Here is a 26,588-nt window from a genome sequence, read left to right as displayed (position 1 = left end):
TGGGAGCAGGAGGACTATTTCTGTAGGCAGCAGTACTCTCAGAAAACACCAGTTACAAACATCCTGTAGAAAGGCTTTACCTTTTCCATTCTGAAACAAGTAACATGTTTTCAAACCGATTTATAGGGCAAATCAAATAGTCAAGAGCAAAACGGTGGACTAGGACAGAACTGCAAAACAACGCTCCAGTACTGTAAATGAGATCTGTTCCTGCTCCATGAGTACTGAAAGCCCACATGATAGTTGGTACAACAGGGGCTGCTACAGCCAGATCGCTGGCGAGTCTGCTGCTCCAGTATGTCTTCTTTATTCCTGTCTGAGAAACAGTATTGACGTACCCAAAGACTTCATCATCGTGAGGTTCTGTAAAATCAAGTTCTTTCACAAAATGGTTTTCATTAACTCCGTGCTCCACCTTCCTGCATGGAGGTGTCACAGGAGACAAAAGGATGGTAGAGTTTGGCTCACCTGGAGTTAAGTCCACTACGATACCAGAATCACTGAGGCTTTCAAGAGAAATTGACCCAATTCCTTCAGGGAAGAAGGCGGGCTTAGAGGACAGGCATCTTGAGCTCTGAGCTCTGGACATGTTTTGAATGAACTGCTCCCCTTCTAGGCTATATGGCACCACATCAGTCTGGATGGTCTGCTCCACCATCATGTTTCTGACTTTCTCCTCCTCCTCCTGGGAAAAAGTTAGTTTCTCACCCAGAACATTTTCAAGCATCTCTTGATTCACAATAGAATTGGAGGGAGCTGAATCACTCAACTCAGAGGTTGTGGTGGTCAAACTCTCTTCAAATAAATCAGTCCCGTTAGCTGTGTCCTCATGAAGAAACAGCCCACTACCTGCCAGCTCCTCCAGAGCTTGGTCCTCTGTGGTGGGGCTGTCTGGCATCGTGGTACACAACGGCTTCCCCTCAGAGTCACATGTGTACTCTGGGCGCTGCGCATCTCTCACAGAGCTCTTCAGGGCCATCTCCATGCTCGACACCAAAGATTCCAGTTTCTTGTGTTCAATGCTTACGTCTAGGAAGTATTTCTGAAATTTTTTGTCTTTCTCAGCCGAGCTCTTCTTCATGTTCTCAATACCTTGCTTGAGTTCTTTAATTTCCCTCCTTGCTTCCAAGAGGCTCAGCTCCATCTCCACATGATTACACTCGTCTTCGATCCAGTCTTCCTTCATACGTTCCACCTGAGCTTTGAGCTTTTCGATTTCTCTTTCCCTGGAGCAAAATAAAAATATCGTAAAACTTCTGGTGACTGCCTGGTTGAAGAGTCAATGTGAGGCTCCACCTCACTGGGGTGGCTATGCTGCAAAGATGCTCCAAGGAAGAAGCAAATTCCTCCATGCATCATTTGCTGCCACCTCTGAGAGAACTGGCAGAGATGTCAGCTGGCTGCCAAGACGCACTGGCTGATTCCTAGCTGGAGTCACCAACCTGGCCACACAGCCAGCAGCCTTGTGGGCTATGCTGTGATCCTGGACACTTGGAGGTGAAAGTGGTGGCCTCTGGGTTAGGTCCAACCAGTACAGCGCTTGACATCTCACCTACTGCCTCACCCTGGAGGAAATGACAAACAGCTGCCTGGATGTGTCCCCTGTGCCTGCCAGCAGCTCGTCACGTATAGCCAGAGCCAACAGTGGCCTCAGACAGCAGGATGGCTCAGGGCTGCAGGCACCTGGCTTGCTTTGCACCCGGCTTGCTTTGCACCCCCCCAGCCCAGCATGGATCCAGAGGCTTCTGCCCTCACTTGCAAGCAAGTGGGGAGAAGGGCCCCCTGCGTGAGATCCAGCCCTCACAGGTACAGATGTCGGGCCACCCAAAGCAGGACCAAGGGGTCCCTGGGACTCTACCTGGGGGCTCCATTCAAACAACCCTTTGTGCCCGCTTGGGTTGTGTGTGCTGGAAAGCCAGTTCTCAGAGCACAGCTTTAGTAAAAGAGAGAACATCTGTTGCTGTGTAATGTACATTGTTGCTTCTTCGCTTAGCATCCATACAAAGTGCTACTGCAAAAAAGTCCATATCTAAGCAACAAAACCACAAGCGGGCACACTAGTTTGTGTCAGAGCTTTTCTTTCAGTAGGGGAAAAGGGGGACATTTGTCGTCGTATTTTCTGAGCGAGGTGGAACTTTTTTTATGTATAAAAGGTCTCAGTGCTAAAGTAGGCTGGTGAAGAACTATCCTTTAAAAGTCTTCTATCGGGAAAGTTCAAAAAAAGGGAAAAAGAGACAGCCATATTTGTAACGAAAGTGCACGGTACATATTCACTGAGCACACAATGAAACCTTAAATACCTGAAAACAACCTAATCAGCCCGATCATATTTCCAATCTCTTAATGAAAACTTTACATGGTCAAGAAAAGAGTAAAAATGATCAGGACTCCCATCCCTTAATGCTCCTGAATAAATCTTGTCCAGTCTTATTTCTGAAGTGAAATATACCTTTCTGTAACTTTGCACTCGGATTCCTTCAGCTTTTTTTTCAAATGCCGTATTGTAACTTCTTTCTGCTGCAGAGGAGTCAAATACCGCTCCGGATTTTCTGGCTTAGTGCTGCAATTGTGACCACAAGAAATAGATTTCCCTGATCGCCTGAAAAGAAAAAAACCATCACACCATCACATAACATCACTCCTACAGTTCTTCAGTCCTGGCAAAAAGGAACACATCCCATAGACTGATATGGCGCTTGGCTCATTTTGGGCTCCTCAGTGTCCACACAAGTGACTCCCTCTGGCAAATCAAAGTACTTGAGAAAAGGGCTGATTTGTGGCTATAGTACAAAATTTACTATTTATCATACTTGTTTTCAGTGCCATTGCCTCAAATGAGACATTTAACTTTAAAACACCTAGCCATCTCCTCACCCAAAACGGTGCCCAAGAGCAGGCAGCTGGGCCATTGGCAAGGGCACCCAGCTGCAGACACAGCCAGCTAAGGAAGCGTACAGACTGAGTTCAGCTCCACATGTGAGTTAAGAAGCCGAGCACCCTGAAACCTACATTAATCCTATCTAGCTTTAGGTGTGTATCTGACGTGCTTGGCTGTTGAGTTGCCTGGGGTGGGAGGAAAGAGAGAGAAAGGGAGGGAGAGAAACAACAATTTCTTCTCTGCAATACGTGTCGCATGCTCCCGCAGGTATTAGTTTTCTTCCCTGTAGAGGAAACTGCACACAGAGGTACCTAAGGCCGGGCAGGGTGAATTTTCACCCGAGCATACAATATTTTCTATACAACCCCACCCAACTCTCTCCAAAGGAGAAAGGACCTTTCTGTGAAAGAACCAGGAAAGCCACATGAGAACTGACAGCATGAAACCACGGAAAGGAGCCTGCCTTGGAGTGAAAACCAGCTACAAAGTGCTTTGACTAAAAGTAACCTTGAATTTTACAGTACTGAAACAGTAAAACTTTTACATGGGATAGAGCACACTGTTGATTGTCGAGCCACCAATATGAAGAGTCACACCCATGCTGAGGAGCAACACGACCCCTTTGGCAAGCCAGACAACCAGCTGATGCCACATTTGAGTGCAGAGAGGGTAAGTCAGTGTGCTGAACACCAGGATGCTGAAATAAAGACTTACCTCGTCACTTGGCTGCTGTCACTTCCTTTGTTTGAGCCTGAGTTGCTTCTGCTGGCTAAAGAAGCCCCATAATTCTGACGGGTGTTCGCAGGACTCGGCTGGGTTTTGCTCAGTGTTGACAAAGGGGCCTTTTCACGGGAAGCAGGTGGGCTGGGTCTGGACTTGTTGGATAAGGATCCATTATTCTGACCATGAAGGCCACAACTGGAGGAGAACCAACATGGTTAAAGCATACTGGATTATCTTTATCACACAACTCATTATGAGTCTTATTTCACGCACAAAGCTGTCTAAACACTAAAACAGGTAGATAACTGTGAGTGGCCGGGAAGAAAGTCCTGAAGTCATCAGCCACTGCACACTCTTTCACTGACTGTGGGGCTCTCAGTCTGAATTATGTGATCTAGGGAAACGTTGGCCATTTTCACGTTTCTCTGTGGATAGCACGGTTCCCACTGACTCCACCAGATCATCCACATTCCCTGAACCTCTGACTCCATTAAGCAATGAGAGGACTGCAGCCTGGGCTAGGGCCAAAAGAACCACGCTTCAGCCTTCCCTGGCCAGACCGGCAGAGGGATGCCTGCTCATGGAGGTTTGCTCTAAGACTGCTTTCATGCTCCTTGGCAAGCAGCCTGAGGGATCACAGTGTGTGATGAAAACAGATTTGTTTGAGCCACTGTTCCTTTCTCTCTTTGGCATAGAGGGTGCTTCAGCTGCCACTGTCAACTATTCATAGAATCATAGAAGAGAATCATAGAATCATTAAGGTTGGAAAAGACCCCTAGGATCATCAAGTCCAACCGTCAACCCAACATCACCAAGTCTCCTAAACCATGCCCTGAGGTGCCACATCTACACATCTTTTAAGTACCTCCAGGAATGGCGACTCTAACCACCTCCCTGGGCAGCCTGGTCCAATGCCTGACCATTCATTTGCTTAGATATAGTTCAAAGCCTACGGTGAGCAGGCTGAAATAGTATTAAAATAGACAAAGAAAACCACAGATTTTTTTCTTCCTTCCTTCCTTCCTTCCTTCCTTCCTTCCTTCCTTCCTTCCTTCCTTCCTTCCTTCCTTCCTTCCTTCCTTCCTTCCTTCCTTCCTTCCTTCCTTCCTTCCTTCCTTCCTTCCTTCCTTCCTTCCTTCCTTCCTTCCTTCCTTCCTTCCTTCCTTCCTTCCTTCCTTCCTTCCTTCCTTCCTTCCTTCCTTCCTTCCTTCCTTCCTTCCTTCCTTCCTTCCTTCCTTCCAGTTTCCCTCATACGTATCTACCTTTCTTTTCCCACTCTTTATTAAATAACCTGACTGTCGACTGTGGGCTTGAAAGCAACTGCTATCTGTGCTGCTGGCAACTGCCAAAGGACTGAGGTGCTCTGAGCACAGCTTCCCAAGGTGGGTTCCTCGCTTGCTCGCTTGGTTTGTCTTCCTGCACTGCTACACTGCTACCTACATCCTCTCATGGAATTTGTTCTTCTCAACTGTAATGAAAGGGCTGGTTTCAGAAAAGAAAAAGGCAAATCCAGCCAACCAAAGAGGCCTGAACATAAAAATTTAAATACCACAGCACTATGAAGCAAGAACTCTTCTCAAGATTCCCTAACTTGGTTTTGTCCCCCCTCTGAAAATGGAACAGTTTATAAGGAAAGTGGCTGCTGCAAACCTTCATCACACTGCTGTGGTTTGGGTGATTTTATAATTATTTTACAATGAAGTGCGGGACTGTGGTTTGTGACAACACTGAGATTTTTCAGAGGAAGTTGAGTCAAACAGTTAAAAGAGAACATATCGCAAAGGAGACCTCTCCTTCCACTTCGTACAGTACAGCATCAACTCTTGGGTGAGGCAGAATTCACATAGACTGTGCATAATGCAGCAATGCAATTGAAGGAGCATTATTACAGAGGACTTCTGTCTAATTAAGTGGGTCAGGATGCTCTAATTTGAAGTTACATTTAAATGCACAGAAATACATGCAATGATACAGAATCTTACTGCAAGTAAGGTGATTTTAGGGCTTCATATGATACTTAGTATTTTTCACACACACACACGCACCCCCGGCCAGTACCTTTACTGGTTAGATTTAATCTAGAGAGTGCTTAGGTAATGTTTATTTTTCTAATGAACAGTCTCATGACACAGATAGGAAACTGCTCATTAAGCATCATTCTGACAATCTCTGTGCGCTGGGGCACACTCCGACCTCAGAGACATCTGTGTGACTTAAGCCTAGAGGTATCCCACTGCCAGTCCCGGCCTGCCTGCCAGCACTTCCACAAAGGGCAGGAAACCCGTCCTGTCAATCTGAACTCTTTCCACCTACTCCAAAAAATGTAACCAGCAGGGATTTTGTGGGTGGAGCACAATGTGCGCTGCTCCACCCAAATGTCCTCATCCTCGCATTCACAAGCTCTCTGGATTTGCACTTCACAAATGATAGGGAGAAATCTTACAGAAATCTTTCTTGAAAGATTTGTTTAGATAGATAACTCATTTATTATTTTTTTTTTTTTTGCATATAGTTTTAGTTACAGAAAGGTTGGGCAAGGGTGTTGAATACAAAAGCATCAAAGGCAATATTGTCTACTTCTTCCTACAAAAAATAAGGTCATGACCTGGAAAGGCACATGCCAAGCTGACAGTTTATTACAAAGAGAAAACAGTGATAAGACCAAAAGGTTAAGGTTAACTTCTTAGAGGTACTGCTGTTAAGCAACATATACCCAGTTGCCTCCTCCTCCACTCCAGCTGAAGTCTCTTCTGTCTTACCTGAGGGTATCTCCCATACTTGTTATGAACAAACAACACAAAAATACCTGTCGGCTGATCTGGCCTATTGACATGTTTTGGTCTCAAAAAATATAGCTTTTTTTTCCCCTTTCTCATATTACAGTTCTCATCAGTGTAAGTGCTGCCCAAGAGCATAGTGTTAGCCAAATTGTTTCAAAACTCACACTAGTGCTATTTTATGTATTAGCTGCAAGGCCTTACGTAGTAGTCTATCTCTGCACTAGCAACTCTCTCACTCTTCAGGAAAAATGGCTTTGCTTACTTGTGAGAAAAAGACCTTTTGCTTCCAGCAGCCGACACATGGGCTTCAGGCACTGAGGTACAGCCTGTGTTGCTTGAAGAGCTAAAATTGGTTTTAATCCCTGGAAAAGAAAAGGGACGAGTAAAAACACAGTGGAAATCATAACTCAAAGGCTGTTTTAAAAATCACGATGAACAACAAGCATCATCCCTTTGCCCATCCTGTGCGAATTTTAGCAGTTGCATGAATTTTCCAACAACCCTGATGTCAAGCACGTGATTTGTTCTGGATTTGCAACATTTCTTCAGAAGTGGCACTTAAACAAGAGCAGAGAAAAACCATTTGGACACAAACCCCTCACACTAAAGAAGCCCTTTTAGGACACGGCTAGGAACATTTGTTGTGACCACCTGTTTGCTTTCTTACAGCCGTCAATACAAGAATCAGGCTGCTCACGTGGCTCCTGCAGCAGCACACAACTGTAACTGTAGATTTCGCTTGCTTTAAACCATAGGAAAACACTACGCGCTGGGGGAAAAGCCGCTTCCATTTTGGTCTCTGAGACGATGTACACATACATGCATATGTACATATACATGTGTATAGGCTAATAGGGTATATGCGTCTGCGTATGTACACACATATGCAGGTTCTCGTGGCACACAGAAGGACAGTAAAGCAGTTCTAATAGCCTTAAATCAGTCCAATAATCACGCGCGGCTCTCAAGTGCTTCTGGGGTGTTAAGCCATCTACCTGATTTCTGACTTTCTATGGATCACAGCTTTTATTTCCCAAGCCCTGGCATGTACAGGGCATGTACATTTTGCTACAATCAGTAGTAGGTAGAGCCACTAAGAAAGTCTTATCACCTGGAAAAATACCCACCCTAAAGTTAGGATTTTTTTCAGTCTGTCACTCAAATGGCAGATGTCCAAAGCCATATCTGGGCCTTACACTGCAAAGTCACAATATTGTACGATGACTTTAATCTGAGGGAATGGAAATAACTTTCCAACAGCCTTTAAACAGCTGGTCAGGGGGAGCATCTCTCACCTGAGAATTTCTGGGCGCCGTCTCACGCACAGACACCCCCAGCCAGCAGCTGCAGACTTACCATGAACCCCATTTTTGCTATATTTTCCATGATGCATCTGCAGATACCATCATCCCCCACTGGGGTGGATAAACCTTCAGCTGCACAGTCGTTCTTAAATCCTTTGCAGAACTGATGGTGATGTGCACGTCTTGTACCCCAGTTGACTACTTTTGTTGCTGTGACAATGTGATTGCGAAAGCTCACACATCTAAGTCCCAGAACAACCCACCTCAGCAGCATTAACCATGAAAGAGGCTGCCGTTTCTCAAAAACCATTTCTTTTGTCTGAACTGGCTATAACACTTGTTTTGCCCTGATCTGAGACTCCCCTGACTAAGAGGAGTGTCTTACCCACCATTTCCCACAAAGGATACCACATATTTAGTCATCATGAATTTCTCATTTGAAATTCATTCATACATATATTTCCATGCTGCAGCCACTCAGTGTCACAGTGCTGGCAGGCAAGACAACTTGGCACCATGCTCTGACGGAAATGCTCTTGCCACACGTAATGGCATCCAACACTGAGAGGCCCGTCACTCTGGCCCCAGCCCACCTTGCAGCAGGCTACAAGCGGCAGCACACCCACTCCCTAGGAGCAGAGCTGTGCACCGCTCTGTGCAATGGGAAGAACAACACAGCGATGGCCAACAAAGTGCTGCAACGTTTTCCAGGATTGCTTCTTGCCTGCAAGACACTGGAGTGAAATAGTGCAGTATCAAGTGCTGTCCCTGCACTTTATTGCTCAGTGGGCAACGGCACTGAGCTAAGAGAGTGCTGCAAACAGCATCATGCTTTCTGCACTGCCTTTTAGCCTCCTTGCTGCCCTGACAGCACCACTACAGTCACCTAGCTCTAGCTGACATGGAGGGGAGAGGGGAGCCTGCAACCCCACGACTGCATGCTGTGCTGCCCACGATGAGGAGCGCAGGCAGTGCCAGCTGGCACAACCCAGGCAGAGGCAGAAAAGGCAGTGACGGTACGTCAGACGTGTGTGCACATCTGCCCCATGGGTTGGAGGACCACTGCTTAGGGAGCTAACACCGTCCTGCCACAGCACTGCAATTGGCTGGGCAAGGTAGAACAGCTTAGGTATACTTGGTCTGCCAGGACAGTATGCAACCCCATCACATACGTACCTATGTCTATGGAGCCAGTATATACATTTCTTACACAGAGCCACACAACAACCGTACATGCATGCCTGGAGTATAGCATCCCAGTCTGCTATTTATAGCCATTACAGATGGTTGGATACCTTGTGGCATGGTCTTCTGGCCTCAAAAGTCAAATTCTGCTTGCACTTGAGCATGTAATATTTTTCCTTCTATAAGAATAAAGCTCAAACTTTCCTGTGTGCATTTGATTGTCCATGTGCTATCTAAATGGTAAGGTTACAACATAGAAAAAAGGAAGAAGTGTAAGTAATATCTGTGACAGGAACACTGACGGCTGAGCAGAACTGGATTCCTAAAACTCAGGATGCATCTGAGTTTAGTAAATCTTTTAAGCTAATTTAGTCTTTTGGTGTAAGTCTTTCTTATTTGCAACTTCACCACTCTTTCATAGCTGCCAAAGTATAGAAACCACAGAACTACCTATCTTCTGACTCCATAAACATGACCTCTTAATATATATCTATGTGTGTGTATATATAGATATAGAAATCATTCTTGATGCTAGGTTTGCATATAGTCACCCAGTGAAACAGAGCTGTAAATGAAACAGCGCTGACAGAGACAGCTTGTCCTCAGAATGTAAAGCACTTCAATTTGCTGAGCTTCTGTGCCTTCAAAAGCATCCTGTTACACAGCAAAGAGACGAAAACACAAAAAAATATAAGTTCATCACTCCAGTGCAGCTGATGGAGGAATAAGTAGCGTGCTGTCCCTGTAGATAGCTTTATTTAGAGACCCCAAGGGAAGAGAGGGGGCCTGACTGCATAAGAACTTCCAGCAAAGCCGTTAGAAACAGCTGGAAAAGTAGAGATAATTCAGTTGTAATGCCCTTTATTGAAAGAATCTGTATTTTTAAAAGACTAAGTTTAATTTATCTTAAAACTTTTAACTCACAGCTACATCTCCACTTTCAATCTTTAACAGCATAAGCAGTAATATTTCCAGGAAACATTAATGCTACTTCTTTTCTATTTAATACGGGGTTGTTCCTGCAAGATTGTTTTTGTACACCACAAGCAATCTAGGAAAGAACACCAGACTGCTCACATGCACGAACAAATGTAAGAAAAAGAAGCTGCACAGAAGTGATGAAGTCTTGCTTCAGCATTTCCGGCTTTTCTTCAGATAACACCCTTTAAAAAATGACCCATGTTGAGGGCAAAGGCTGCCAGCAGGGAATGCACTCAATTCACAGTGTCAAGCTCAGCTGGCAGCGTGTTTTTGTTCCAGTCCCTGGCCTTTGACTTACTATGCGATTTACTATTACTATACATGAGACTCTTGCCTTGCACTTTGCTATAAATTTCACATCCAACAGTAACTGCGTAAATGCAGATATAATCCTGGGAGCAAGGATCAGGACTCTCCTCCACGTAGACTGCTCTATTCTTTGTGTGACAGAGAAGCTGCTCCCATGTGCTCTGCCGCTGCCCGTGTCCGACAGATACCCTCTACTACCCCGAGGTCTAAAGCCAGTGGAGGAAGCTGATGATGCTCTGTAGGTTGCAGTGGTTCAGAACTCTTGTGAGAGGTGTGGATTTGAACTCCTTTGGTCTAAGGAGGGCACTGAACTCAGATCTTTTCCCTGACCTCTACTTGCGCAGCTGCCACACAGAACAGGGTGGGTGGTAGCACCAGTGCTGGCCATAGTTCAAAGCAATGAAACGTGCTGGTTGCTGGCACTCACAGAGGTGGTCTGGCTCTGGTACAGAGGTTCAGAGTGAATGTGAGGCACGTGCATGGGCGCAAGCAGGGTACAAGTAGGTGGCCAAATCTGGGAGACGGGCACGCCTCTCTGGCCTCTCCTGTGGACTGGTAGAGGTGCGTTCCTGCCCGGCATGCTCTCTGCTGTGAATCTTGGATTGTAGTACCTAACCACCCCCTCTTATTGTATATGCAGTTTAGTCATCAAGCGCAGACTTGCAAGTTGTGCTCCCAGAATGACAGTGAGAACCTGAGCACAGCAATGCCTGGCATCAGCATCCCCTCCCCTATCCCACTGCGCTGGCCAAAGAAGCTATCACTTATCACTCTTGGGTGGACATCTACCTGACTGCTTGCCTGTGCCCTCTCCTCAGACAGATCTGTTAATCACGTTGCAGCTGATTGCACAGCGCAGTAACAGCTGATAAATTGGCAGCTGGCAAACATGCAGTCAGAGAAGACGTGGAGCAAAACTTTCAGTGTGGGTGACCATCAACTGTTCAAACCTGCTGGGTGAGGAGACTTCCAGCTCAATGCCAGGCAGAAGACTTTGGGGAAGAACTTCAACGCAGATCCTGCTTCCCTGCATTTAGATCTAAACTTGATTTTACTTGACCCCCTCAATTCATACTGCTGGTTGTGTGATCTGAACTAATTATGCATCTTGATTTTTGCTCATCTAGTTCACCTACTTTTCTTACTTTGGAAGAAAGTTTGTTATCAAATAATCAAAATTTATCTCATTAAGCAGTTTTCCAATCTCATCTAAATACTATAGCTTTGGTAGTAATCTGAGCTGCATTCATGCAAAGTATAAGCACTGCAGATCTCCAAATAAATACGGAATGTGGCTTGTGTATGCCGTGAAACCACAGTCAGTCAAGCTCATCTCTAAAAACAGTCACTACAAACTAATTACTGAGATTGGCTGAGAGCCATCATGTAGACTCTGCATATCACTGTATCCTGAGCCAGCATTTTTCTTCATTGTTTTTAATTCATGGATTTGCAGAGCAGCCACGAGCAGATGTTGGAACAGACAAAGAGCATTACAAGGTGGGGTTTTTTTCCTGCTTTATATACCTTACAGAGATTCTTCGTACGGAAATTATCCTGACCTAATTCTTTTTTGTGATTCTATATGCAGTTTGAGCTCTTCTAACACCACTTTAGAACAGCTGCCAGCAATTTTCCCTTCTCATCCTGAAATGACCTTTGCTGGGGGAACACATGTTCACGGAGAAGACAACAGTCTGGACAGCTTATCTTTCTGTTCAAACCAAAAGGCTCTTTCGATCAGAGATGGAAGGATGCTACTTTGCTACTCCAACCTCATTAGAAACATTGAGACTGGAGGTTCAAGAAATACCAATAGATGTATAACATGATACTCAACTTGTATATGACAGTTTTGGAAAAACCTCTGTGATGTGTAAATCCACCTACGGACAAGTCTTTAATAAGGAAGCATGTGGTGTCACCTCAGGAGTTTTCTCATATACCTGGCAGTACTACCTGGTCTGCTTGAATAGAAATGAATAGGCTGGTCAGAAGTACTTTTAGAAGCTGGAAAACATCATCTTTGGCAGGGATGACTTAACAGGACACAGAAAGGGAGTGAACTCCGTCATAGACTAGGTCAACATGCCAGCCGTCCCGTTATGTTGGTGGCAGAAGTTTAACAAAGGGCTTTCAGAGGCCTCTTCAACACATCTCCTAAATCTGGTTCCAATGCACAAGGAGGAGAGAGGCTGGCTGGTGCACAGCAACAAACCCCGCAGGCATGCATTCGCAGCAGCAAATGCTGCAGGTATGTGTCCACAGCATATATGCAAACGCATGAAATCACATGCTAAACCTGATTCAGCTGAAAGCTTTTGCACAATCACCCTTAATAGAAGGCACATGGTTTTCATTATAATGTGCATAAAACATTTTAAATCAGTTTTACCTGTTTTCAACAGGGAAGAGAAAACCACCAGAATGAGAAACATATGCGAGAGGTAACTAACTAAGCAGCCCTGCAATCCCAGGATCAAAAGCAAAATTTGTCATAAAGCTAGCCAAACATTTACTGTAACGCACACCTTGAAATTATTACAAAAAAATAATAGAGATCAAGTGCCATCTACTGAAACGAACAGTAAAACCCTACCCAGTATATTGATTGGTTGCCTAAACTATATTTCTATAGTTCTAAAGAAAGACAAGGTGGGTCTCAAAGCAATGAATGTCAAGTTACGACTGCTGTCATTTGCTTGTTTTTCCCCCCAGTAGCACTCTTAGCATTAAGGAACACTAAGGACAGACATGAAGCCTGTGCTTTTTCAGCCTATTAATCCTTGAGGGTTTGCGGTCACACCGTATTCTGCCAACTTTAGCAAACACTCACAGCCTGCCAGGTGCCCAGACTTCGAAAGCCAACAGCTTCCTATTACTTACAGAATTTCAGAAGGGAGGAACAGGCGACCTGTAATGAAATGCCTCAACATGGAAGCAAGACAAGGCTTGTAATCCAAATAAAATACAAAACAAACTCTGCAGAATTTTCATTTCCTTTCAACACAACTTACATAACAGTACACCTAAGATACGGTATTATAAGGTACATCTACTGTTTTGTTACAACACATTAAAAGTAATATATTTCAAGCTCCTTGGGGAAGCGATGTCCACCTTGCAGCGGCTGGAGCAGGATTTATGAAAGGATGCCAGGTCCCCAGCTCCACAGGGGGAATTTTGGAAGTAGCACTCTCCCTATCTGCCACCTCACTTGAGAAATCCCGCTCTCAATCAGCAGAGTGTCTCAGCTATGTGAAAATCTTGTTTCTGGGCATGCCTAGAAGCAGGTCAGCTTTAAAAGCACTGAAGAGCTCAGTGCCTGGCTCCTCTCTAAAGACCAGGGTGGGTGTTTCACACTACACAGAAGACATCAGGGTCCACACAAAAGCAGCCCAAGGAAAGCTCTCTTCTGCTCTCTGCTTTACTGGAGAAAGGATCCACCTGGGATTTGCAGGGCCAGATTTAGCTTTGAACTGGGAGGAGGCTGCACATCATCTCCCCATCACGCCACCTGGGGCACGCACTGCGTCCAGCTGTAAGAACCAGGGGAGGAGATGGGGTTCCTGTCCTCTCAGCTTATCAGGGCCTTCTCCAGCTCCTCCACAGATTCACCCAGTTGAGGGTGCCTGCACGTCTTTGTCACCCGTTGCTACAGAGTGGAATCCAAACAGGCCTGAATTTCCCACAGCTCCCCTGCCTCCATCAGGAGACCCTGCCTAACCCCTGCACCCAACACACCTGAGAAAAGTAAGTTCTACAATCTAGAGTTTTGGGCAAAGTTGGGCAACCTCTGTCTAGTTGCTCTATCAGATGCTGGGTTTTATTTTCTGTTCATAATTGTGGTTTATTTATTGGAACAGGGACTGGGCATGCATTTCCCCCTTCTTCCAGGCTCTTCCTAATCTCGGAATCATAACGACAGGTGAGGACCAAAAGAGATTGAAGGCATCTAAAACACAGCTTCCCCAGGATTTATATAGCTAGGTACGTAAAAGCAAGCAAATGTTCAAAATGCCCCCGCTATCTGCAAAGACCTGCTTAGTTGTTTATGGCTGAGTTTAAAAAAGGGGGACAAATATTTTGATAGTTTTATTATTTTAATTTAACTAATTCTTAATTAAAAATAAATCCTTTCCATTTTTAATTTTTAAAATTTTATCTTTTAAAAATATAATTAAATATTCTAATTTAATTCAACAAATTTAAAATTTATTGAATTAAATTAAGTACATTAATTAAAGCATTAAAATATCTCTAAGCATTCTAAATGTTTTAGATTGAAGATTGTCTTTGTTCAGTCTGAGAGAAAGGTTTTCTTTAATGTTTTGATTTGGCAGCAAACCCCAAATCAATTCTTTGCATAACTCCACTTTGAACATAAGAAAATGGCAGACAAAAAAAAAAGAGGGGATGTAGAGGAAAACAGAAAAGGAAATAATCTATCCATTCTCAGAAAACAGTTCAAACAGTTCAAATCCCAGGATTCTCTTTAAAAAGGCGGGGTTCCAAAAAAGGTCAACAACAATGATGACAGGATTACAGGGCACTGTTTATGAAGGAAGATTAAGGGAATACAATTTGTGTATTCTAATCAGTCTGGCAACACTCTACCATGGGGAGGAGGAATACAGCTGGAAAACTGTAAAGAAAACCATTTAACAGCAACACAGGATTCTGGCTATGATGCATGTTATGTCATGAAAAATTACTTTAAATAAAAACTGATGTTTGGTGGAAGTGCTCATAGTAGAATGTAGCTGGAGTATGTTCAGAATATTTTAAGCAGGGCATCAGAAAACTATTTTCAACACTGGCATAAATAATACAGATTGTAAATTACAAGCAGAGCACCAAGAAAAAAAAAAATCTCCTAAGAGAACATCTATAATGGCCTTTCCATAGGCACAGTATTTCCTTCCATACAGGTGAAGCGGGCTGAAAACCATGGAAAACAGCCAGAAAGAGCAGAACATTTGCTGCAGTAGATACACAAATTGCAAAGCCTGTTCCAGCTTGACCTCACACATATTTTAAAACAAATACTTAAGAGCGTGCAGTGTGTATAGCATCGGTTTCTCTTATTTGACTCATATTCCATAACGAATGAGCAGAAGAGAGAAAAAAGCTTCTTAAATATAAAAAAGACTTTTTTTTTTTTTACTAAAGATCACTGCTCTGGCCATCTTCCATACCTGCCTCAACTCTGACCTCTAAACCTCAGTGCCCTTCTTACGCCAGGAGCTCAGCCATCTTTTCCCGATGGAGGAGGAGCATGTCCCCACAGTCCCCAGGAGACCTGCATCTCTATCAAAAGGCATTTGGCACTAAAAGGTGAATTGGCTGGCACAGGTCTCACCTTGTCCAACAGCCCAGCGGCTGAGGCGCTCCCTGCAAAAGTCCCATATCTGCATCCCCTACTTACTCAGATTTGCAGTTGGAGCCGTGGCTTTCTCACGGACCACACGCAAGGCTGAGCTTGAGGTTGCAGGCATCCTGAGGCGAGAATCTCCCTTTAACAGTTGGCGTCCCACTTTCAGGAGATCTGGAGTGGTATCAGGACAATTAATGGGCCAGAGAGAGAGAGAGAGAGAGAGAGAAGAGTTATGGTGTGCCTGCTGGGTACTTGGCTTCAAACCCCCAATAAAAGAGTAACTAGATTATACAAAGTGGAAGAGCTTCCCTGGGAGCAGACTCCCTGCATCCCCTCAGCCTGCTCAGCAGCCTGCTACTAGGGCACTCGTCTCCTTTGTGCTCAAGTCCAGCCTCCAAAAGAGGCAAACAGATCTAAGTAGAAGTTTCTTTTCCCTTTACTGAACTAAGTAACAGGCATCTCCTTTTAATGTTCTTTTCCTTTGTGAGGAAGGACATAAGCACCTAAGTGCGCAAGATTTGTGCCCGAGACCCTGAATTGTAGGTGGCCTGTGCCACCAGCCCAGAGCTGAGCACATCATTGCTTAGGACAGATGGGATTCAGGCTTTCGCCTTTTACTTGCCCATTCCTCCTTTGTAACTTGCTGACTTCTTTTTGGGATCCTCTATTATCTCTGTGATGTCTGGGTGCCTGCTGCAGCCCGAGAGTCTTCTGAACAAAAGGAGATATATGTCTTGAGGGGCCTCAGCCCAACCACGTCCCTACTAAGCAACATCAACAATAATTTTTTAGAAAGGGTGGATCATACAATCTGTGACATTTTTCTAGAACACTTTAATTTAACAGGAACTTGCAGATTTGGGTTCAAAAATACAAAACACTTGAAAGCCAAAACAGTCTTTGTAGGTGCTACTTTGTTTATTCTTCTTTGAAAGAAATACGTGGCCCTTTGAATATGTTATCCACACCAATTCAACTCAATTTGTTGAAATTCAAACTCTAAATCTAAAACATATAAAAATCCTAAATAAAAAACCATAGCGCTATGCTAATAATTTTTCAAAGATGCTTTTTCAGCATCTTTTGCTCAAAATATTTGTCTTCCAATTATATTCCGTTCTTATCTCTTGGAAGTTACACAGCACTTTTTTCACTTCAGTGCAATTCAGTTAGCTTATACCCTAAAAATTCTTCGCTCCTGCTAACAAAATTCACGGTGCAACGGGAGATACAGGCTGTCCATGTGCAATGCTAGCTGCCTTGGGCAGCGGTCCTCAGAAACAGGACAAACGGACAGTGCCCAAGCCTATCAGGGATGAACAGGAGAGGAAAAGGCATCTAATTAGACTTACTTGAAGATCCAAGTGTGATCTTCAAACACAAACTTTCTTCCGCAAATGAATGTCTAAGACTGGGTTTCCTTTCTGTTAAACAAAACAAAACAAAACAAAACAAAACAAACATAAAAAAAAAAAAAAAGAAAAAAAAAAAAAGAAAAAGAAAAGAGACAGAAACCGTACTTGGCTTCAGTAAAGGCTAACAGCAGAGCTGCCATAGACCTGATGAGGAACACAGGAGACCGGGGTGGGATTCATCTGACTAAGCATGGATGTCTCTAATGTAGACACCCATGTCTGAGCCAGCCTCGGTCCCATATTTAGGCAACCGAGAGTTCGTCAATATAACCAGTGAGTTCAAGGTACTCCCTCACCCCCGAAACAGCTCCCACAACGGCCAGGAGAGAAACGGCAGATTCACCTGTTAAAGCTGTTCCACTTCTGATCAGCAATGGGACCAGTCACTGGGGCAGACAAGGGGGGCGCCCCCCCATCTGCAGCCCACAGCTCCTGAAGGTTGTCCAAGGAGACCCGTAGATTCGGTTTTCACCTCTCCTGAATCACAAATACCGAGGGATTTACCCCAGGCAGAGGAGCCCCAGCGGGATCCGCCGCCTGCGCTGGGTCCGTTGACCCAACTGGCAGGGACCGGTCAAAAACTGCCACGGGGGGGACCCAGGCGTTCCGATGCACGCGGAGGGGGCTGGGCTATGCAAATGAGGGCACCCCCAGCAGCCGCTTCCCCCCTGCTGCCAGCCGCCAGGCCTCACAGCACCAACTGCTACAACACACCAAGCCTTCACAGGGTGACGCCTCTCTGTGCTCAACTCCGGGATGCAAGCTTCGAGGTTAGCGCGGGCTTCAGCCTGGGCACGGCATCCTCGCTCACGGAGGGTGACATGTGCGCGCTCATTTCCCTCTGAAAGAGTTAAAAATAACATTAGAAACCCTCAAGCTGACACAACAACATCTTCAACTCGTTTAAACTAGACACAGGAGATGTTTCTGTGATCCGAGTTTTTAAGAACAAAAATACATGCTTTTTTGAGCCTGCAGCCGTTTTAATGCTGACTCTACTCCAGCAGTGCTTATTGAGAATGAAATCCATGTGCAGAGAAAGTAAGGATCTCCCTTAGCTGCCCGTGTCTGGGTACCTATTGGTGCTCAGTTAATATCTGGAAGTGTCTTAGACTGGAAGCATTTTTGTGTAGTAATGGAGGGCTGTGTTCCGTTAAGTAACAGGGAAGACTATATCCTGTGACCTTTTCTCTGGTGGCTTGGTATGTATGTGCAGCAGTTGAAATAAGCCCAATATGGCTTCCTGGAGACCAAAGCGTTCTGGAAGACAGTGCTGAGCAGTAGGCTACTAGTGCCTGCAAAGTTCCTGTAGTCTCTTTCTTCCCCACTCCCCAGCAGATTCTGGGCTGAGATGCACCCAGATTTTCCAGGCAGTGATCAACCTAGTGGACGATAAACTGGATTTTCCTTTAAACTGGATTTTCAGTTAATTGAAGTTAGTTAGAACTTGGTTGCTTCTGCAAATTGTAGATACCTATCTGCACCTTTAGACTTTCTAAATGCCAACAAATTTATTTTTTTTCCCAACAGGAACAGTGAAGCTAAATGCTCTTTGGCTGAATAAGCAGCACTGTATAAAATGTCTCGTGTGTGAAGATGTTTTTTGTACATTTATAATCGTGTTGAAGTAAAAGAATAGTATGAAGTCGTTCTTCTAACAGTTATTCAGTAGGTCTACAGTAAGTAAAACCACGCTGGAATAAGAAGGTCTGCTAACGGTGTGCTAACAGTGCTTATAATTAGTGTTCTGTTAACCAATGAGTTGGGTTTTCCCGGGCATAAATTGTGTTAGGAATGCAAAGCAAGGCTGACATCAGGAATGAATACTTCCCTGGTTTAAACAGCTTGCATCATTCCATCCAAACTCCGCTCAAATTCTTGCTTTGGAACCCAGAAAGAATGAGTCACATGTGGCTGTAGTTCATCATAGGTGCCTCTTTATTGAGAAACGAAACCTTTTCTGAGCCTGAAAGGTCGTAGCTTTATGTTGAATACGCGTAGGAAGTTTGGAATAGAGATCAATGTTTGGAATAATGACCAAGTAAAAGAGCAGTGAAAAGGTAATCACTTTGTGGTTGTATTTATTGCTTGTATTTATTTTTCAGTGACTTCAGTTCCTCTGTCTGAGGTAATGTGAAGGTCTCCTCTCATCTGGATGCTACTGAAGTCCAATAAAATCACTCAGCCAGCGGAGTGCATGGAAACCACCTCTCTGTGCAGAGGAGTTGTGTGTTGTGCAGTTTATAGGGTGGGGCAGAAACATGATCTGCTGTGACTGTCCTCACTTCACAATTGCAAATGAATAGCAGCACTGCTTAACGCCTCATGTGGCTTTTTGGAATACCGCTGCCTTTACATGCAGGCTAGCGCGCATATACCGTCTTCCTTTCTGCATCGGTTCAGAGGTGCAGGGAACATACAAAAATCTGCTACTGTAAAGTGGCAAACATTATTACTCTGCATATGCTAGACTGACAGCACTGTCACCTATCTGGCCTTCTGGTGGAATGTACAACAGTGGGTCATCACCTCAAAAACACCCTTGGGAATTCCGTTAACTTGGGAGGTAGATCCTGATGCAAATTACTAATTTCATTCTTCCATGACAGACAGCAGAGCAGCTTAACAGAGCACAGGGAAACTTCTGGCCATTAATAATCAATGAAGGGAAACCGTGAAGGTACTGAATAAGTGCAGTCCCTCTCCTGTCCTGCCCAGTCCAAAGATAATATGAAGCCTTTGTACCTCAAATACTTCTAAGTTTTGTGTGTCCAGTTTGTCCATAGTTGGCATCTACCAGACACGGCTGCATCCAGTGATGACAGCTTTTAATTCTCTGCATTTTACACACTGATGTGGATGCGCACGGGTAGTTTAGGCATGTTGAAAGTTAACTCCTTTCGGCCTTGTCAATGAGAATTCTTGATTCTCTTTTAATAAGCACATCTTTATTCTTACCGAATCTGTGTTAAATTTCACCTTTTCAAACTAATGAAGCTTCACTTTTATTTTTAAGTCCTCTTGCAAGCAGCTTGACAGATTTTTCTAATCTAATAAACTGAATGCGAAGCCGGAGCGACCTCCTAACATCATTCTGTTACTACTTATGCAATCGAGGAGAGAGCTGCAACGTGGCACTTGGAGTATGGATCCAGTTGTTGCCCCAGCGCCACTCAGTGATGTGTTCTAGCTGAAGTGGGGAATAAAACAAGTGGATTTGGGGGTTACTTTTTTCCTTTGCTCTAGTCAGCCATGTATTTGTTGAAATTAGAAACCTATTTCTGTCGACAGATTCTCTGAGCTAGCAGGTAATGATGTCTGGGGTTTTATAGCAGTGATAAGAAATAATGCTAAAAGGATATACAACCGTAGACTTTAATTTTTTTTTCCTTAAAGGCTATTGTTTCTATCTGTACTGAGCAATAGAATACAACACAGATGCTGAATACATGAAAAGGAACATTAGAAGTTGTCATCTCATCTGATCATGAAGAAAATGTTTGTAGTACTTGCATTACAAAGAGGATAGCTTCTGATGCCTCTGCTGAGGGGAAGGAGGGACACAAGCCAATGTCCTAGGCAAGTCAAATTGTTTTGGTCTGATTTTGAAAAAGACAGGTAGTATTGTTACTTGAAGCATTAGATTTGTCTAAATAGCTCTGGGCCTTACAACTGTCCTACGTTCTCCCTGACACACTGAATCCTTGAGAACTGAGTGGCTTTTAGATTGTAAAATATTTGGGCAAATTATGAATTATAACCCATTTCTGACAGGAACTTAAAGTATGCTGAAAATTGGACTCGTGTTCTTTAGCAGTTCACATTTTCTTTAATTGCAGACAACAACAGATAGAAGAAAGGGGAAAAAAAAAAAAGAGAAGCAGCGCAGCAACGAAAGAAAATGGGGGAAGAAGCCCAAAGGCTAATGAAAGAAGAAGAAAACAAAACTGATGTAGAAGCGTCCGGACACAAACCAGGCATCAGTGGCACAGTGCCAAGGAAAAAGAGAATTTCAGCTCTACAACATACATATTGGTATTGATTTAAGTACTTCTAGGGCTTCAGCATTTCTAGGACTCCAACCGTTTGGTTTCAGGGCATTCTTCAGGGCATCTTGGAAGGCAGGGTTCTCTCAGAATATCTTCAACGACTGGTAGGTGGTTATTAAAGGAGAAAAAAAGCCCACAGAAAATCATGCCTTGATGGAATGAAGTTTCCTGCAATAGTCCTATTCCAGCACCCTTCTTTGCAGCAAAAGTGATTGAGCAAGGATGTTGATTGAGAGACATCCTTAATGAATAGTTCAAGCCTAGAGAAAAGAATGGAAATACCTAAGAGTGTGGTAAATCTCCTGTATTGTCTATGCTTACCCGAAACATGTAATTAAACAGTTTTAAAGAACCCTTTGCTTCCTGCCTGATCGAGAATGTCTGCTTTTGCCTTTCCATAAAGGTATTTATAAATGTTTCACATTTTTCCATGGGAGATAATATTGACGCGTGCAGAAGAAAATTACTTGTTAAAGGTGACCTACGACTCTCAACGTCCTCCTGGTAGAGTACGCTCTGGTAGAGCACAAGTTACAGCTGAACACAAAAGTGGATTTCTTGTCACTTTGTCACCTGCAGCCCCTGTGCTACCATGCCCCTTTACAACACTACAGTGGTTAACAGCAGGGGCATCGCTACACAGCAGTGGTGCGTGCTGCTCCTTTCTTATGAAGGCTAATGTTGTGAACGTAGGGGAGCAATTCAATCGCTTACTTGTATTGGTAAATTTGTATTTCTAGCAGAAATTCTTCTACTTCCTACATTAAGGGGGAAAAAAAGTCTCACGCTGTATACTTGTTGCATAGGTAGTACAACTGAAAAAAAGGTGTCCTCCTGTGAATACACCTAAGTGTGAAAATTCTCAGTTCAGTTAACAGCACTTCTCAGGTTCCATTTTTGTACACTTACTGTATGTATTTACAGTGGGATTCCACTCAGAAAAGCGTGCAAGGTAAATAGGCAGTAGAAGACAACAGTAGTTTAATGAAGAAGAAAAGTTAATGTCTGCTGGAGGGAAAGGTGTGTGGGAGGAGGAGGGTCCATGTGGTCATTATGTGCAGCTCAGAACTTCAGTGAATACCTCCTGCATCTTCTGCTGTGCGGATGCTATTATCCCTGAATTCATGGGCTGTCTTGTGGCAGATGAGCGAGGACAGCAAATTCTGTGCCTGAGACGGGTTCCCTGTGTATCCAGGGTCCTGTGAAGTTGTGACAGAACGGGAAGGGGCGGGGGGACTAGATCACCTCTGCCTCGAAAAATAGAATTTTTAACTAAGTTGTAAGACACAAGTTCTGCTTAAAAGAGAAGTACTTGAGAAAGTAAAGACAGTAAGACTTACTCTGAATGGCCTTTGTCATGGAGAAAAGTTTAAAAAAATATTTAGTATGCTTGTCATGCTGCTTAAAATCTTGCACAGACCAACTGATTTGACAGCAATTTTTAGACATTAAAGAAGTCATTGAGAAATGTGAAATTTTAAAACACCTTTTAGAAAGCAACAATATGCACTTTTGTGTGTATCTTCTGCGCAAGTGTTCTGGCTGGAGTAGAATCAATGACTACAGCCTGTCCGGACTGAACAGCAGTATGGCAAGCAAATCTGCTCCTAGTACACACCTCTAAAGTATCTGATGGTGGATTGGAGATAAGAAGAAAGTCTGTGAATAAGCTTTAATAGCAATCCGCGTCTGTCCTTTCAACCACACTGATGAAGCAAGGAGGCACATGTCATAATTCTTTCCCTATTGCTGACACAGGGCAGGGAAACCTAATACCTGTTGCCTAGTTTAGGTTGGAAGCGACATCGCATCTTTCTAAAAAAATTAGTTTAGTGCTTACTATTGCTATTTCTGAGACAATGTAAAATAGGTGCAAATAGATGTTATTTATTAAAAATAAGAAAACATTGGCTAGTTAAGAAGTTAGAAACAAAGCCCCTGACTGCGTCATGAGAATGCTCGTGTGTTTTTGAGCCTTCAGCCGTTTTAAAAACGATTAGGTGCTGCCACCTCCTGCACATCAGCCCTCCTGCGTTGCTTTGCCCTCTCCTGCTGCGTACTCACACTGTTTTGCTGTTCTTCCCTCCATTTCCCTGCCTGTACTTGAGCACAACTGCTCTAGGAATTGCTCCCATCTACTCTACCAAGTCCTGACATAATGCCAGAAAGGGTACAGTGCTCTCGCAGGTAGTAGTCTGTATGTCAAAACAGCATGCATTGGTTTCATATGTTTTCCTGCGCTATAGTTGCTTGTGTTTGCAATGTCCCATGTTCATTTGTCTGAAGGGTTTTGGAGGAAAATGCTCCCCTGTTCTGCTCATGTAGGACATAAATAAAACAGTGCTTCAATTTTAGCGCATTTCTAGCGGTTGGGATTTAGGTGAGGTGGTTGATTTGGGGGGGGAAAGAAGGCAAAATGAGGAAGTGATCAGAAGTGAAGAACAGCCTTGTGAGTGGGTGGACCTAAGTAAGCATGCAGGTGAATCTCTGGTGAGGCGGTGGGCAGTGCCTGTGCCTGGGTGTTTTCAGCAGCTGAGAGGCATGTTGGGTACCTCTTCAGCTGAATATTAAAGAAAGGCTTCTTTGAGCCTGGATTAGAAAGAGAAATGCATAATGGGATTATCAATAGGTGTTGCTTCAACCAGGGAAGGAGCCGACTTGGTTCCTATGCTACCCTGTAAGCATGAATTCAAGCAGCCCCCTGCTACCTGACCCTTAACCTATGCCCTGCTTGTCCTCCCCACCTGCACACTTTGAGGCAAGACTTCCCAGTGTGGTATGAACAATTTCTCAACTCAGAAAAAGGAGGAGGTTTTATTGAACTCTTTGGAGGCTAATGGTCCTCCCCTAGCTGCTCCATACAGCACCAGCAGGATCCAGGTGAATCATGACTAAGAGTAAAGCCAAATATTACATGGGGAAAAATCAAGATGGTACATTTGTCACAACAACTGGGATATCCTCTGTGGATCAGGGAGCAAAGGCCAGTCCCACAAAGTCTGGGACTGGAGCATTTATCGTGGTACTTCAGGCCTCTTCTTACAAAGGGTACCTTGAGCTGTCTACATGCTTGCAGGATGGAGGAGGAAAGGTGGCAGCTTGGAAGCGAGCTGTATTTCGGGTAGAGATCAGAGCACGGACTTCTATCAGGAATGTGACGGGAACTCTCTTGCTGAGCATAGGTAAATAACTTATGAGAGTTGAGCGGACAGAAGATTTTTAAGGGCAAGAAGCAATTTTGACGTTATTCTGGTGTTAGCGCCTTGTGTCTTAAACATGGACCATGTCCAAAACATGGTTTGAAATGAGTTCAGCCTATTGACATTTTAAATGTAAGTGTAGGTTCATACTGCTTTGTTGCCTGCTTGCTGCAAAAGACACCCACGTAGTCACAGGTGAATCTCTCTCCTAGAACTGAAGATCTAAACTAGTCCTCTAAACTAGGCTCCATTTCACCACCACTCACAGCAAAGATCACTTAAACAATAGTGGCTGTTAAAGAGAAACCCAAAATTGTGATAAAGATGGTAAAATCACATATAAAATATTGCGCTCTCAGCCTTGAACAGACATGCTTTGAAGTAGCAATAAGGCATGTTGTGTCATGTGTTCTAGTCCTATCCCCTCCACCCCCCAACCTATTAATTTTGGCCCTTGTGCCCAGGTACTTAAAAGAAAAGCTTTTGAAAGTGACTTTGCAGCAACTATGTATTGCAGTAGTGTCATAAGGCAAGTCAAGTGGCCTGCAGGAACCCAGCAAGGTAGGTGAGCATGGAAGAGGGTGTTGCTGGCAGAGGAAGCAAGACGCTCTCATCTTCTCATCTTTGTGAACTCTTGGAGCCTGTGTTACATCAACATGCCTGTTCGATTTCTCTTCCTTAGTGAAATGCTTAATGAACACTAGGGAATCTGTTGCAAACACAAGTAATTCAGAACCCAGGCATTACAAGGATGCAAAAGGTCTCTGAATTGCCTCTGTAAGCATTGGTGCATATCACCCTCTTGAGTGTTGCAAATGCTCCCCACATGCTGGCCAACTGTTCCTCCTTCCTTGTGGCTAATAACTCCATTCTTCCCCAAAGCGGCAGGGCAGTACATGGCGTTGTCTGGCTTCACTAGGCTTCTTCTGCTCTGGGTTGCACAGAGAAATATTACACTTGCTTTGCTGGAGGGGAGAACAGGAAGCCAGTGAGGTTTAACCGGCCAGAGGTGTTGTTGAAAGGTTGGGTGGAGGCAGGCAAACACCGCTATGTCGTCTGTTGGTTGGCATTGCCCTCCTCTGAACTATGCACGGATTTCAAGTTTTGGACAGGAAGAATTTGTGGTTTGATGGTCACAGTGGCATCTCGGTGGGCACACTGAAACTGCATGGCTCTCAGATTAATTAAACAAGGTATTCTGGACTTCTGTTACATGCCGGGAAGGCTGACACTCTCCTGGCAGCACAGAAATGAGCAGTTACAAGCTTCTGGAAGATTGCATTGAATTAAAGATTAGGCACTTGCATTTGTTAACTCAGCATGGGTGCAGTCATGCAGGTGGCATGTGTGTCCACAGACCAACTGGAGCCTTTTTCTCTGCCTGAGTGCTTATGCTTGGAGCTGTAATGAAGTTTTTCTCAGCAGAATTCTGTTCTTTGGGTCCTGATGGTTCCTTATGCCCTGATACAGTGCCTCCGCCAGCTCTGCCTGTGGCCAACAGCTCAGCTGAGACCGGCTATTTTATATGGCTTTGCTACAATAAAACACTCACACATTTACCATTTCTAACAGGCTTCATTGAACTTGTGATTATAAAGGTAATTTACAATAAAACAATTAAATAAACAATAAGCTAAAGCACAATACATTTCAAAGGGTTCATATGACTACAACATTCCAACACATTAAAACTTTAAAACAACATTAACACTCAAATTGTACCTACACCTATACTTATCTTTCTAACACGTTTCAAGACTCTCAACAAAGTACCTTTTTGGTTACAGTCCCTGTAAACACACAAGACCAGTGAAACACTCAAGCAATTGTACAACTGAGAAGAACACTACACAAGACAGGAACAAACAATGTGCTGGAAACTGCCTGGGGAATAGGGGGTTGACCTCTACATTGAACTGACTCTTTGGACAACGAATGGACAACACTAGCATGCTCTCTGGAATACATGTGTGACATCCTTAGCGGGAACAAGTCTCCGTGTCACTCAACACTGTAATTTCACAAAAGTTTTAGGTTAGTGCCACCTAAAGAAATAGCCCACCTTTCTCTGGCCGTTTGCTCCCGTGCACGTCTCACGCTACTCTTGAGCCAGTGCAAAGTGCTGGTATATTTGCCCAGTGAACCAGCCAGGGAAACTCATTGAGCTTAACAAACAACAAATTAACATTCAGCAAACAAACATGAAAGAGAACTCACTGTATTCTCCTTGATCTCCCTGGTCATGTTCACTGTGCAGATATGTTGGCACCAGAAAGACACCAGCGCGGTGGGGTGCGGGGGTGGGGAACATGGTGACTGGGAGCAGGAGGACTATTTCTGTAGGCAGCAGTACTCTCAGAAAACACCAGTTACAAACATCCTGTAGA

The 26,588-nt window shown here is 44.1% G+C and overlaps 2 protein-coding genes across 2 annotated transcripts in view; one reads left to right on the top strand and one right to left on the bottom strand.

Annotated features, from left to right (window-relative positions):
• MRPS5 (mitochondrial ribosomal protein S5) overlaps positions 1-26,588 on the top strand; it is a 1,175,798-nt gene that overhangs the window by 239,714 nt on the left and 909,496 nt on the right. The window lies entirely within an intron of this gene.
• On the bottom strand, positions 77-26,445 carry LOC135312776 (syntabulin-like). The gene is given in 9 exon segments (XM_064448533.1): positions 77-513; positions 516-585; positions 587-1,226; positions 2,450-2,599; positions 3,593-3,796; positions 6,644-6,743; positions 15,589-15,708; positions 16,149-16,248; positions 26,419-26,445. Coding segments are annotated over 9 exon segments (1,848 nt in total).

Source organism: Phalacrocorax carbo, chromosome 3, assembly GCF_963921805.1.
Source record: "Phalacrocorax carbo chromosome 3, bPhaCar2.1, whole genome shotgun sequence".
Taxonomy (NCBI): domain Eukaryota; kingdom Metazoa; phylum Chordata; class Aves; order Suliformes; family Phalacrocoracidae; genus Phalacrocorax; species Phalacrocorax carbo.
Note: the sequence above shows the minus strand (reverse complement) of the source record. Positions and strands in the feature narration are given on the sequence as shown.